Here is a 13,569-nt window from a genome sequence, read left to right on the forward strand (position 1 = left end):
CCCAGCACCGGAAGTCGGCCGCGCCGATTGGCTGAAGGAGGCCGGGAGCCGCTCCAAGATTGGTCCGTCCGCAGAGCGCTCTGGGAGGTGGGCCCAGGCTACTTCCGCCGGCGGCGGGGAAGACGGGAGGCTGCAAGATGGCGGTGCAGGCCGTGCACTTGGAGGCCGACGCGTTCCTGGTGTGTCTGAACCACGCGCTGAGTACCGAGAAGGAGGAGGTCATGGGGCTCTGCATCGGAGAGGTACCGCGCTCGGCCCTCGCCGTCACCCTCAGCGCCGCCTGCAGCGGGCGGCGCCCGGCACGGCCCTGCCCAGCGCCCTCCTCCTGAGGCGGCCGTTACCATAGCGGAGGAACAGCCGTTTTCTCTCTACCAGGTCGACACCAGCAGAATCGTCCACATCCACTCCGTGATCATCCTGCGCCGCTCAGATAAGAGGAAGGACCGAGTGGAGATCTCCCCCGAGCAGCTCTCGGCCGCGTCCACCGAAGCAGAGATATCCTTTGGCGGCAGCGCTGCCGTGCCTCAGCCCGGAGCCCTTTGTGTGCCGCAGGGCTCAGCCGGCGCTCGTCATTCCTCAGAGCTGCTGTTCGGCCCTGCGTTTGTGCCGGAGTTGTGATACAGCCTTTGTGTTTCCTCTTTTTTAGTCACAAGTGAGGCAGAACCGTGCTTCTGATAGGCAGGGTGGGGGTGGAACTGCAAAATCCAATTTGTGGTATCCTGCCTGTGTGGAGGAAGCGTCTGTCCATTTCTTGCCATGTGTCCTGTCACCTCTCTGCAGGGATCTGAGGTTTTGTTGAGCTGTGAGACTTTTAAGCTCTGCCTTGTGTTTGATGTTGCCTTTGTATGACGGGTTTCTTGCTCCTTTGGTTTTGGAAGCACCTTGACTCACACACAGGTTGGCTGAGATGACAGGACGTCCGATGAGAGTTGTGGGTTGGTATCATTCTCACCCTCACATCACCGTCTGGCCATCGCATGTGGGTAAGAGCAGTCTTGGTTCTGTACAAAAGCTTGCAGCTTGGCGAAGAAATGACTTAATTTAGCGGACTCTTAAGAGTTGCACATCCCAGCTATCAAAGTTTGGTTTCCCAAATTCCCTCTGGTAGGAGAGGATTATCTGGGTGTGCTGATGGTTTGTTAACTCATCTTGTATATTTAAGACACGCTTTTAAATTATATTTTAATGGGAGCAAGATTTTTACTTTATGTCCTGGAGTGTGTACTTTAAGATTAAGCTTGTGACTTACCAAATTTACCAAATTCCAGGATCAGCCTCCAAAAGGTGGAAAATCTTTTTGCAAACCTGTGCAATTCTCATTATCTTGTTTCTTTGTCCATAGATGTCCGCACACAAGCTATGTATCAGATGATGGACCAGGGTTTTGTAGGGCTTATCTTCTCCTGTTTCATTGAGGACAAAAACACAAAGGTAGGTAGCTTAAGAGACGTGCCTGCATTGCAATGTTCAGATGCCCTTCAGCTGTTCTGCCCAGCTGATTGTTGCAGCCTCATGAGGCTGTTACAGGGTGGCATGAGCTGATAGTGGTGTCTTGTCCAGATTTCCCAAGCAGCTCTGGTCTGGGATTTTTATATTCCTAGTTAGTGGATCTATTGGAGCTTGAAGTTCTAGCATACCAATCAAAGATTACACCAAAGTGTACACCTTTGCAAACTGCTCAAGTGCTCTTTGAAAGCATGTTCTTCTTCCTGAAGGAATTTGGAATTGGAATTTGGAGTTCCAGATGGTTTTTGGTACTTGAAATCTGACTTTGTGCTGTCTCTCTTAGACAGGTAGGATTCTCTACACCTGTTTCCAGTCCATTCAGGCCCAGAAGAGCTCAGAGTGAGTACAAAGAAAGAATATTATGTTCTTCTGTTTCATCTAAGTCCCTTCTTTCTTATTTGTCTCAAATAAGTGGTTTGTGGGTTCATCAAGAGCAGCAGATGTTGTACAGAGATGCCTGATCTGTTCTCTGTTAATGCAGGCTGCTTGAAGAAGGTTGACTGACTTTGTCTAGAACTTAGTAACAGCTTAAAATCTGATGTAGAGCACTACAGTTTGCAGGTGAATTTGTGCTTAATCTGTTGTGTGAGGGCTCACTTCTGCTTTCAACTCTAGAACTCAAAGCTCTGAGTTTGCATGGCATTGAGTCTGCACCAACTTTGCACATGCCATGTGTTGTACTGTCACTGCTGGTGCTTTACGGTGCTTTAGTCACTCTAGCATTTCTATCATTGGAATTTGGGATAAGAGTGTGCTTATAAAAGGATTCCCAATGCCTGTCAGTTCTAGCACATGTTCTCAAAAGTAAACCTGTTTGATCCCACAAGTTTAACAGACTGTTGTAGGTTGGTAAAGGCTTTCTTTCTTTTTTTTTTTTCTCTGCTGCTTTGCAGTTAATTGTATCTGATACCCTTTTAGATATGAAAGGTTTGAAATTCCTATTCACGTTGTCCCCCATGAAACTATTGGGAAAGTGTGTCTGGAATCAGCTGTAGAGCTGCCCAAGATCCTGTGCCAAGAAGAACAAGATGCCTACAGGAGGATTCACAGGTAACACTGGGGCTGCAGGCCTCCCTAACACTGTCTTTGCTGACGTGTTCTACCTCAAGAGCACAGCCTTAGCAGAGATACGGAAAATGAGAAGCATCAGTACCTCATGTGTGTGCCTTTGTAAAAAAGTTGGTTGATTACTTTCACGTTTTGGAGTTCGGGTGCTCTTGACTTTGTACTTTTCCATGAGCTGCTCCTTTGCTGTGCAGAAAAGGAGCTAAAGCGTGTGTGAGCTGATGGTGATGTGTCTGCATGCAACTGTGTCTGTGTTTAACTAGGGCACCAATACTGAGAGGTCTGAAAAACGAGGAAAAATATCAGCATTGGGGTTTTTGATGCTCTACCTCTGTTATTACCTGTAGTAAAGTCTGGTATCACGAATACACAGGATCTCTTACAAGTGAAGAGATTAAAAGCACCTTCAGTGTCAGCAGCTTGGAGGTGGCTGGTTCTACACTGCCTAAAGTGCAGTTCACTGCTGTTGTCACTAATCCACACTTTTCTTCTCTTAGCCTCACCCATCTGGACTCTGTAACCAAGATTCATAATGGCTCAGGTAAGGATTCCTCCTTTGTGTGAGTGCAGGATGCTGCTCTGTGAGCTAAATAGCAGAGCCTGGAGTGGCTGTTCTGGCATTGCTTTCAGGGGAGAGTAGACCACAGCTGTGTAACAGTCCTTGGGAGCTCCAGTGCTCCTTTCGCATAAAGAGCAGTTGTAAAAAAAAAAAAACAAAACCAGAAGAGCACAAACTTCTCTCTTCTTTGCCATGCAGTTCGTTTTCAGTCACACTCTGTGTAACCAAGTGGATTCTCTGTTACATAAAGTCAGGTCAAAAAAAAGAATGCAGTATTTTAAAGGAAGATATAAAAGACTGTAAAATAACCCAATCAGAAGCTGCTGTTTCTGACTCTCTCCTGTGGGGATCAGTGGTTGCCTTAGCCAGGATGCTGGGAAGCTCTGTTGGCTCTCTGTAGCACCCTTGGCTTTGGGGTAGTTGTAGCATAGACTTTGTGCTTGCACTGGCATGGTGTGCTCTTGCTCTTTCCAGTGTTCACGAAGAACCTCTGCAGCCAGATGTCTGCCATCAGTGGGCCCCTCCTTCAGTGGCTGGAGGACAGGCTGGAGCAGAACAAGCAGCGGGTGCAGGAGCTGCAGCAGGAGAAGGAGCAGCTCCTGGAGGAACTGGCAGCTTTAGACTGAAGGAGGAAATACAGATCCTTCAGAAAAGAAAAAAAAAAGACATGAATAATCAACTCCACTGGACCGACCTGTGGCTGCAGGGTGGCCTCACGTTGCCTTTCAATGAAGATACGAGGCTGTGCCTCTTGTTTTGCCCCCTGCAGCAAAGAGCACTTCTGTGGGATAAAGGTTCTGTGTACTCCAGCTTGATGGAGAGCAGCAATACCTCTCTGGGTGCTGCATCATGCAGTACAAGTCTAGCTCTGTGCTCGGGTTTAGGCAGCATCTCTTGGTAGAGAAGACTGCAGTTCTGGAGGGCATAGACTTAGGGATCACGTTGTTTCCCCTCTCCTATAATTTGACAGAAGTCTTTCTGCTTTATTTGTATTCCAGAAGCCTAGAACAGGAGGATTAGAGGGGGGAAGGACTTAATTTCCCTACTGTTGTATCTGATGCTGCCAACTTATGCCCTCTTTTAGTAGCTTCAGTTGACCACGATTGTACAGCTAGTAATGTTTCTGGATTACTGGTTAGGTAACAGGGAAGCCTGGGAACAGACCTGGAAGAGCTTTGACATAGGGTCTATGCTCAGTGTACCTCAACCCAAATAAAAAATTCCAAAGCAAAAGCTGTTTGGAGTAGAAATGAAATGGCTGCTACACCAAATTCAGTGTCAGTACCCCCACTTCTTGGCCATCATCTGTTTTTTCTATTTCATATAGTGCTGTTGCATACTCAGCACTGAACCTTCTTACAAAATGGATTCTTTTTGCTGGCTCAGTGGTACAGATTGTGGTTCTTTCCAAGAGAGAAGATAATTAAGATGCTGGGAAGATAACTGATAGATGTACAAGGCTGTCATATGCTGTAATCTTTTAAATGTCTTTGGTGCTAGATTTCAGAGCATCCCCCAACTTGTACAGCACATTTCTATTTCAATGCAAAATTTCTGTCCAAAACACCTTGAAGTTCTGAGTAAGAGTACGTGTCCCATTGCATGGCTTCCCCTTCCAGCCACAGCCCTAACTGACACCACTGCTGCATGCCAAAGGGCAATGGCTCAGGTGTACAGAGGGCTTTTGGGAAGGACTGTCCTGGCCTTCAAGGAAGAAAGTGCAACCTGGCAGATCCATTTCAGGCTCTGAATCCCATACACACACTGTAAGGGTGAGGCACTGCTAGAAACAAGCACGAATGAAGTTGCTTTCTGTCCTACTGCAGCCCTCTGCACACAAGATGAGGGTGTTCACAGAGCAGCACATGAGGCAGTCAGAGCCCAGCTCAGCTGCAGCAAGCAGGGTGACCTAGAAAACAAATAATCTTTCACATACCAAAGCTACACAGCCTGGGTTAAATTGCAACAGAAGAGCCTACTTTGACACGTAGTATGAAAAGCCATTTATTGATTATTCCAAAGTAACAGCCAGCTGAGTGATTTGTTCACAGCACACACAAACAGCGTAAATAATTTAATCACGCTCAGCATGAAAAAGTTCCATCATCAGACTGGATCTTCACATTCTATGGTAAAAAAATACGGTAGTGACTGAGACAAAACTGAAGTCTAAATTTAATCAGAGAATTTTGATCTCGCTAGGAACCAGACAACTTTGCAAAACCTCCTGCTAATGGAGTCAAGGCACTGCTTACCTATTGCTTTTAACAAGAACAGCCAAGGATCACTCAGATGAACTCTCCTTGGGAGGACAACTGAACTCACATTGAAGTTTTCTTCAGGTCTGCCTCTTTCCCTGCCCAGAAGTCACCCAGCCAGAATCAGATGGCTGCTCAGGTACCTGGGTTTTCTTCTGGCAGACCAGCACACATAAGATTGTACAGCAGCTGTACAACTGAGCAAGTCAGCTGCACAGGTGAAAAAATAAACCCATTGCTCACAGGAGTCAAGGAAAACATCCTATGAAGCACTGAATGTAAATACTGATCAGAAAACTACAAACATTAACAGCTGTGTCCAAGGAAGGGTCCACCTTCTAAGAGAGAGAGCCTGACTGATCTGTGCATCATTGCCATGGACTTGCCATCGTCATCATTACTCTTTGCTCACTTTTGCCCAGTTTAGAAAAGGCCCTCCGGGTCTTTATTGGAAGTTTTGAAATCCAAAGTATTCAAGTGGTCTGGAAGCCTCTACAACACACACTCACAGGTTCCACAATAGGCTCATCTATTTACTGCCACACAGGAAAACTGAGTGGCACCAAAGCAGCCAACGTATCACAGCATTACAAGGAATCTTCAAGCCTCGTTTTCAAAGCAAAATCAGCACTGAGTTTCCTCATCACTTCGGCGTGGCTCAAACCCTGCTGCTCTCTTTTAGTCAGACCGTAGTTTTCTTTGACGTACTTTGCAAAGGGTGTGAGGTTGGTCCTGGCAGGGGTGCCATCCTTTGGGGTGGGCTGACTCAGCACCAGCCGCCCCCCGCAGAACGCGCACACAAAGCGCTCCGTGTCCAAGGACTTGGAGTGGCGGCCAATCCTGAAATGGAGGAAGGAGTGCTTGGATTTCACATACAGGAAGCACTATAAAAGCTACAGGCAGTTCTATAAGCTACAGGCAGTGCTATAAAAGCTACAGGAAGTTTTCTAGAGTCTGACACCAGGAGGTCGGTCTCCGTATTTCCATAGAATCAGACTTAGTTAAATACAGAGTGGTTTGATTTCAGAAGAGCTTGGAATCATAGAATAGCCTGGGTTGCAAAGGACCACAATGCTCATCCAGTTCCAAACCCCTGCTGTGTGCAGGGTCACCAACCAGCAGCCCAGGCTGCCCAGAGCCACATCCAGCCTGGCCTTGGATGCCTGCAGGGATGGGGCATCCACAGCCTCCTTGGGCAACCAGGGCCTCGCCTCTCTATAAGTGAAAAATGGAATGCCTTATTTCTACCTATTGCTGCAGCAACACATGGTCTGGTGACATCCATTCTACAGGGATGAGGCACATGCAGTCAGTGCAGGCCCAATAAGTGTTATTCCTGACTTAGTACATGCCCAGAATTGGAGATAGCATCCTCTAACAAAAGACCTGTAATAGAATCGGTGTTGATCACCAGGGACAACTGGTCAAATAAATTCACAAGGTTACCCAATGTCAACATTGAACCAACTTGTAGGCACAGAAAACAAATTAGAAATAGAAATTAATGCACAGTCACGTGCAAGATCAAAACATTACTCACGTGGCTTTGCACACAACACAGGCATACGTGAATTTGTACTTAATCTCATAGCTGTGACATCGTGTTACCACAGGCAGTTCTGGGTGAACCACAGCTGATTTATTGGCATAGAACCTCCAGAATCGGCCGTGCCCATCGCGGACACCATTGATCAGCCAGGTGGCTGCATGGCAGATCTCATGAATTAGTGTGTCTCGAAGGCGATCTAAGGCAAAGAAAAGACATGGATGTCAGTCAGGTATGGGGAATTATGAACCTCCATCCCTACCTCGCTGCTTCACACTTCTGACACTGCCTTTCTTATCCAGGGCCTCTCCCTTCAGAGGTGAAGGAAAAGAAGTAGATTCAGTAAGGAACTACAGACACAGAGCCCCAAACAGCAGTTTTCCACGTTGTGTTTGCTGACAGATGTTATTTGGTAGCTGTCAGAACAAGAATAAACCCACAAAAGAGCCTTCTCTAAAAATAACAGGTAAAATGTGTTGAGCTGAAATGCAGCTAGCAAAGCTCAGTCTTGGATGACAGCACAGGAAAGGTGCCTCGCATTGAGGGATGACATCAGTTTCTTAGAGTGACGTTACAGAACATATACTGGATGTCTTTAAGTCAATTATATAAGCAAAATACTGAGGTTGGCACAAATAGATCTCTGCTCCCACATTTCTGAAATTGGCCCAGGCTTTTAGAAGGGTTGTGAGGACAAGTAATACCATTAGTGGATATGTTTAAGGCAATACATTTCGTAGCACGACTAAGCCTCCTCCAATTCACATTTTAATCTCTGCAATATGCTTTCCTAAAGATGAATCAGCACAGATTTTCTTTTACCCACCTGCAGAATCACAGACTTTCTCTGACAGTTCTATCCGAGCATAACGCTGTGCTTCAGGGCCTTTTGTCTGCCCAGTTACACAGTATCCTGCTGTTTTTCTCATTTTTTTGTTCCAATTTATTACCATTTTCTCTGGTAACTGAAAGACAAAACAGTACATGTATAATTCACCCTCTTCTACCTTTTTTTTTTTAATCTTTCTCAGGCCTTCTAGCTTCCCCTCATATCTACTACATGGTCAGCACAGTATGTCTCTATTTGTGTCTTCCTCTAGCAGCTGCATGTTTATAACCAGCAGGGGACTTTCACAATGCAGGACGAGACAAGAGTCCCTTAGGTCCCCCCCCATTCAGCCTCTAAGTGTGGCCAGCACGCTGCTTAAAGGAAACACAAGGACAGGTGAGGAATGCCACAGGACTTCCCCTCCCAGCGCTCTGCCCAGCAGCTACCACTTGCAATGCAATGCCTCACTGAGCCTGAGGTGGCTCTTTTGCATTAAACAGCCTCCCAAATTTTTCTTGTGCATTGCCTTTTTTTTAATAGATAAGAATTTTTAGCATCCATAATAGTATGATCAGAAGTTCTAGAGCTTAATTTACATGTCAAGTACCATCTGCCTTTGATTGTTCTGAACTTGCAAGATGCTATTTTTGCTTGGTGTACCTTCACACTGCAAGATGAATAATCACCTTCTGCTTATCCTCTGTGCTGCTCCTGGTTTTATAAGCCTTCATCATAACTATCTTGGTTACCTCTTCTTCTTCTGCTGACAGTTTTCTCACATCTGAATTAGTTAAATGAGTTTAAGTAAGCGGTCCCTGTCAGCACAGGGACAGGGCTGAAGCACTGGAAGTCTTCCAGCAATGGTGAGCCCGCTCAGCTCAGCTTTATGTGAACTGACAAGCAGCTTTTCAGTCTGTTCTGGGATAGCAGGCAGGGAGGTGCCATAGAAATGCAGGTAGAGTGACTAACCACGAGGCAACAGCCCTTGACACCAAAGAGAAGTGCTTTTATCCTTCAGCTCTCTGGTGTCTGCTCCTCAGCACGTGCCCATGGTCAGCTGCAAGCAAGGAACAGCATTTCATCCTTTTGTGGCTGGGAATTGTTACATCCATGTTAGGGAAGGTTAGAAGACACCACAGCTCTGAAGCAGCCTGAGCCATGCGAAATGCTGCCTGCTGCAGACTTGTCTCCCAGTTCCAGCTCACACTCTACTTTTTTGAGCAGATTGAAGCAGCTCAGCTAAGCACCATGCAAGTACATGGTGGGAAGCTGGGAATGTAACAACAAGAGAGATGACAGCTACCAGACCTGCTTGTGTTACCACTAGCTATTAGCATGTGGCAATGCTGCAGTCTGCTGGCACGTGCTCCTTCACTACAGGCTGACTGAGCAATGATGGTAGGTGACCCTGAGCTTCTTTCAGCAGCATAAGGACACAGCTGCCTCTGGTGAGGCCTGCTACTGCTCAGGCAGCCACAGAAACGTTCCTGGCACGTGGAGTTCATGACCATGCAGGTGCTACAAAATATGTAAACATCAGTCACCTCTTCAAAGATGAAACTCATCCAAGGCAGCCTCATGTTGCAGTTTATCTCATCAAGGAAGGATCCTGCTGGACACCACCCAATCTGCTCACTTAAGGATGGTGCACTGTTACAGCTGGGAAAGCAAGCCAAGCTGAAAACTGCTGCATCATAGTGCTGAAAAATCCCTTTCAAAGAAATTGCTTGAACTAACAGAATCAGAAGCCATTACTGTAACACATAACTTCTATTAACTGAAGAAGACACAGAGCAATTGCATCAAAAAGTGAGGAGCAACATTGACCAGGTTTTCATAACTATAAAAATGTAAGTTGCTTTGCGTTTCTTTTTGTTCGATTTTAAAGCCAACCTTCTGCTCAAAGATGGTGCTGTTATAGAGACGGTAAAGCTTCTGTGTCAGCTCCTCTTTACTCTTCTTGAAATACTTCACATACTGGGAATCTGGACATGAGAGATCTTGTAGGAAGCAGCCAGGCACTGAGCACACGTTAAGCCTACAAGAAAAGATATCATCATTCACTGAAGGTCAGAGATACATCATTAGTCCTGGTCATACATACCTGAGACTAATGGCCTTGGCTTCCAGTTAATTACCAATTAACAAATGTTGATCAGGTAACAGAAGTTTGTAGTTACCAGAAAAACCAGGATGCCACGCTAAGCAAAGCACTCAGCATCTTTTCATCCATCTACAATGGTCCTAGATCACAGTGGAGATGGAGAACTACTTACTTTTTCTCTGACTGTGAGAGACTGACAGATTCACTCCTAGGAATTCTTACAGAAGCCATTATTTTGGAAGGTGTTTCTTGAAGTGAAACAGATTTTGATGTTGCTATCTTGACTCCCTTTCCATCCAAGGACTGGGCACCTTCACAGCGTGGCTTGATGTTTTCTAGTTCAGAGGGAAAAGTCACAAGATTTCACATCGTCACAGAATCAAGAGTGCAGCCATCAGCAATCAAGTGACAAACACTGATGAAAGAAATCATTGCTTCAAAAAGACACCTTGCAAGTCAGCCAGAAATCGTTTCTTACCTCTTGTGCTCGGCTGGTAGACAGTTTTACTTGTGCTTAAGATGGGTTTCCGGGGTGTATTCCGTTTCCTTATCCGTTCTATTAATGATTCAAACTCACTATCTGAGCTATCTGATTTTAACTCTGCACTCTGTCGGAGTGGCATGGCTGATGTTTTATTTCCTGTACTCCCCTCACAGCTTCTTTCTGCCCTTCCAGCAAGGAAGCCCGGACTCCCTCTGGCTGCCAATTCTTTCCCATTTTGTGGAGGTGGCACTTTTAGGCACTTCCAACTCTCTTTCAGGTCCTTCACTTCTCCACGTCGGTATTCCTGCCAAGGGCTGTCCACAAACACAGAATCATCAGTGTCACTCAGAACCTCTGGATACTGCAGCTCTTTGGAGCAAGCGTTTTCCTTCTCTGATGTCATCAGCTTCTTTGGGGTCTGTAGATCTTTTGGTGCTGTAATTCAAAAGAAGCAGCTCAAGGTTTTGGCACGTCAGATATCTGACTCTGCCTTAGCACTAAAAGAATTCTTGAAAGATAGGAAAACACAGAGGACAGAGTTTTTAGTTTCTTTATTACATGCTGCATGTCACTGAAAGATGTAAATTCATGGAGACTGAACCATAACTTTTATTTTTTTAATATATCTGCCATCAGGCCTGACAATCCTGCCAGATGCAAATAGCGAGCATTAGCATCATCTTTATTCCTGGTAATAAAATGCATGTAAGAACATAGCTGAATATTTAATATTAAAGCCTTATGAAATTAAGAACAAGAAAAAGATAATTGAAGTAATTTAAAAAATGCTCAGCCTTAAGTTGATCAGAACATAGCCCACAGCATAGGGCACATGCTTACAATAAGGCTTCTGACACCTCAGCTTTGACTAATCAAGATCAATAGCTCACATCAGATCTAACACAGATGACTATTTATGATTCCAGTACATTTTGTTTCCTCTACCTTCTCCTTTGCCCTGACTGTTCCTTCAGAAATCATTCCATTGCTTCTCACAGCCTGCAGCAGTTATGATCTCAGCAACGAATGCTATCTTTTGACCCAAGAGAATTCCTACTCTTTATTGCTGTTGCACAATTACTTGCCCTTCTTTGATGTGCTCTTTTTCGTTTTAAAGTCCAAGAAGAAATCATCCATGGAGTCATTGATGAAGTCCTTCAAGCTGTAAAACAAGCAATAATAAAACAATGGTAGGCATAAGCAGCAAAATGGAGGAGTAACTTTGTCTAATTAGGAAAGCAGCCACCAAAAAGGCCACCTAACACCAAAACAGCACCAGCTGCTCGCAAGAGTTACCAACTGATTCCATTAGTAGGAACAGGAGAACATGGACAATTCCAAGCATCCCATTTTACAGGACCTGAACATACACAGATGGAACACGTACCAGTTCCTCTGTCTGCTCTCACTCCCATAGATTTATCAGCCTCCGAATTACTAAAACTTTTGATTGATTTCCTATATTCAGAATAGTAGAAATGATGGGAAAACCAATACGTGAAAACTGGAAAGCCATTCATTGCAGCACCCACCTTGAATCCTCCTTTCTGGAGACTGATTTGGGAGTTTTCATTTTCGCTAAAACTGAAACAAGAAGCAATTAATGAAGAACAACATTCAAGTGATAATTTTACTATGCATTTTTACAAGGGAAAGCTTACAGTTAGTAAAAATTCAGCCTGTAGTACTTAAAAAAAAAAAAAACACCCCAAACCAACCACCTCTCAGATCCTTGAAGATTATGACAGAATTTCTTTCATTATTCACTCTCACGCTATAAAGCTAGGAAGGTACTTTTGTGGAACCCAGCATACATAGGTCAAAATACATTCCTAGCCAAAAACATCCCTTTGAGTGGTTAAGATTCACACAAGTTCTATGACTTGAGGGAATCCTGAGCAGTTTAGGGATGTGCTTGGAACAGATAATGTTCAGAGAAAATGGTTACACACTACAGACTGGGAAAGAGGCAGGGGACAGACAGAACAGGGGCAACAAAAAGCTCTATGCCAGGAGTTGTTAACAGCAAACAGAGCTGAGAAGGACAGAAAGAGCCTCACACACAATGCAAGGCAAAAAGCATCCAGAACTGAGACAGGAGATTCAAGAGCTGTCACTGTGGTGCACTGACACAGCACAGCACTGTAGCAAAGAAGCAGTGACCTCTTGGAAGAAAAATCTCCTTAAAAACCTGCATCCAGATAGAAATGGGTCCTTCCTTTTTGCACTCATTCAGTGAGCAAATCAATGTGTGCTGTTACTTACACATTTCAAATTCATCATCGCTGCTGGATGAGAAGTGCAGAGCATGGCTGAAAAACAAGAAAAGCAAAGGAACATCAGGAACACGCAGATCTGCAGCTCTGCTGGGCTGAAATCCCAAACACATCCTGAAAACGCAGCAAAGATATGCTGAAAAACACACTGAACGTCTCAAACAGGCTGAGAAGCTGAACTTGGATATCAAAGTCTGTAACAACAACGTGTTAAATACTCATGTAGTGATCGATGGCTGCCAGTATCTGAGGCCTGGAAGCGTTTGGAAGCATCAGCTCTGCGAGGTGTGGGGCTGAGTTCAGGCTGGTGATGGGCATCAGAAGGAGCAGAGCTGGGTTCTTGACCCACGTGGGGGATTTAATGTAGAACTGTGCTTCCAGGCTCTCAGAACGCTGCTTTGCCAGCCGATTTATGCTATTTTCAGACAAAAAGCAGAAACTATCCACCCGGAAAACCCACTGTGCGGTTGCCGAGCAACGTGAAGAGGCTTCTTTTAATTACACGAGTTACTCACACCTACAAGACGACAATCGCGCAACGCGCAGAGCAGCGCTCTGAAAACGGGTGGCATAAGCCAGAACTATACGTGAATATAACCGAGAGAAACCATTCAGGTGACCGGTTACCCAGCTCCAACACCGCCCCACGCGGACAGGAGCCGCCTCACCTGGCGCTGCTCCCCGCCGCTCCCCGCCGGCCCGGCCCCAGCGGAGTGCTGAAAGCCGCCATTCCGCTTCGAAACGCCCGCGCCTCCAATACCCACTTCCGCTTCCGGAGCACCGCGGCGAGGCGCATGCGCAGTGCGGCGCTCAGGAAGGCCGGAAGCGCTGCGGTGATTGGGGCCTGCGGGGAGGCGTTCCGTGCGTACACACGGCCGGCTGCAGCAGCAACCGAGGCACCAACAGCAACCGCAGGCACCGGCAGCAGCCGAGGCCAATTTC

General features: G+C 45.8%; 2 protein-coding genes across 2 annotated transcripts; one reads left to right on the forward strand and one right to left on the reverse strand.

Annotated features, from left to right (window-relative positions):
- The first annotated feature begins 80 nt into the window (after positions 1-80).
- Positions 81-3,794, forward strand: BRCC3 (BRCA1/BRCA2-containing complex subunit 3). The gene is made up of 8 exons (XM_010715004.3): positions 81-242; positions 376-495; positions 896-983; positions 1,343-1,431; positions 1,790-1,845; positions 2,425-2,556; positions 3,069-3,112; positions 3,605-3,794. The coding sequence occupies exons 1-8, from the start codon at positions 138-140 to the stop codon at positions 3,754-3,756; spliced, it is 786 nt and encodes a 261-aa protein (XP_010713306.1). The 5' UTR covers positions 81-137; the 3' UTR covers positions 3,757-3,794.
- Positions 3,795-5,118: 1,324 nt separating this feature from the next.
- On the reverse strand, positions 5,119-13,563 carry GCNA (germ cell nuclear acidic peptidase). Its single transcript, XM_010715005.2, has 10 exons — positions 13,296-13,563; positions 12,617-12,663; positions 11,884-11,935; positions 11,437-11,513; positions 10,346-10,786; positions 10,040-10,202; positions 9,657-9,801; positions 7,761-7,899; positions 6,929-7,133; positions 5,119-6,228 (listed from the first exon to the last, which is right to left on the reverse strand). The coding sequence occupies exons 1-10, from the start codon at positions 13,421-13,423 to the stop codon at positions 5,976-5,978; spliced, it is 1,650 nt and encodes a 549-aa protein (XP_010713307.2). The 5' UTR covers positions 13,424-13,563; the 3' UTR covers positions 5,119-5,975.
- Between the last annotated feature and the right edge of the window lie 6 nt (positions 13,564-13,569).

The sequence above is a fragment of the Meleagris gallopavo genome, chromosome 9, assembly GCF_000146605.3.
Source record: "Meleagris gallopavo isolate NT-WF06-2002-E0010 breed Aviagen turkey brand Nicholas breeding stock chromosome 9, Turkey_5.1, whole genome shotgun sequence".
Taxonomy (NCBI): Eukaryota; Metazoa; Chordata; class Aves; order Galliformes; family Phasianidae; genus Meleagris; species Meleagris gallopavo.

Excerpts from the sequence above, each read along its gene's own strand:
- BRCC3 (XM_010715004.3), top strand. The coding sequence starts at position 138 with ATGGCGGTGCAGGCCGTGCACTTGGAGGCCGACGCGTTCCTGGTGTGT. Across the intron at positions 243-375 it reads TGGGGCTCTGCATCGGAGAG|GTCGACACCAGCAGAATCGT; the intron begins GTACCGCGCTCG and ends TCTCTCTACCAG. Across the intron at positions 3,113-3,604 it reads CAAGATTCATAATGGCTCAG|TGTTCACGAAGAACCTCTGC; the intron begins GTAAGGATTCCT and ends TGCTCTTTCCAG.
- GCNA (XM_010715005.2), bottom strand. The coding sequence starts at position 13,423 with ATGCGCCTCGCCGCGGTGCTCCGGAAGCGGAAGTGGGTATTGGAGGCG. Across the intron at positions 12,664-13,295 it reads GCGGCGGGGAGCAGCGCCAG|CCATGCTCTGCACTTCTCAT; the intron begins GTGAGGCGGCTC and ends CTTGTTTTTCAG. Across the intron at positions 9,802-10,039 it reads CTCTCACAGTCAGAGAAAAA|GCTTAACGTGTGCTCAGTGC; the intron begins GTAAGTAGTTCT and ends CTTTTCTTGTAG.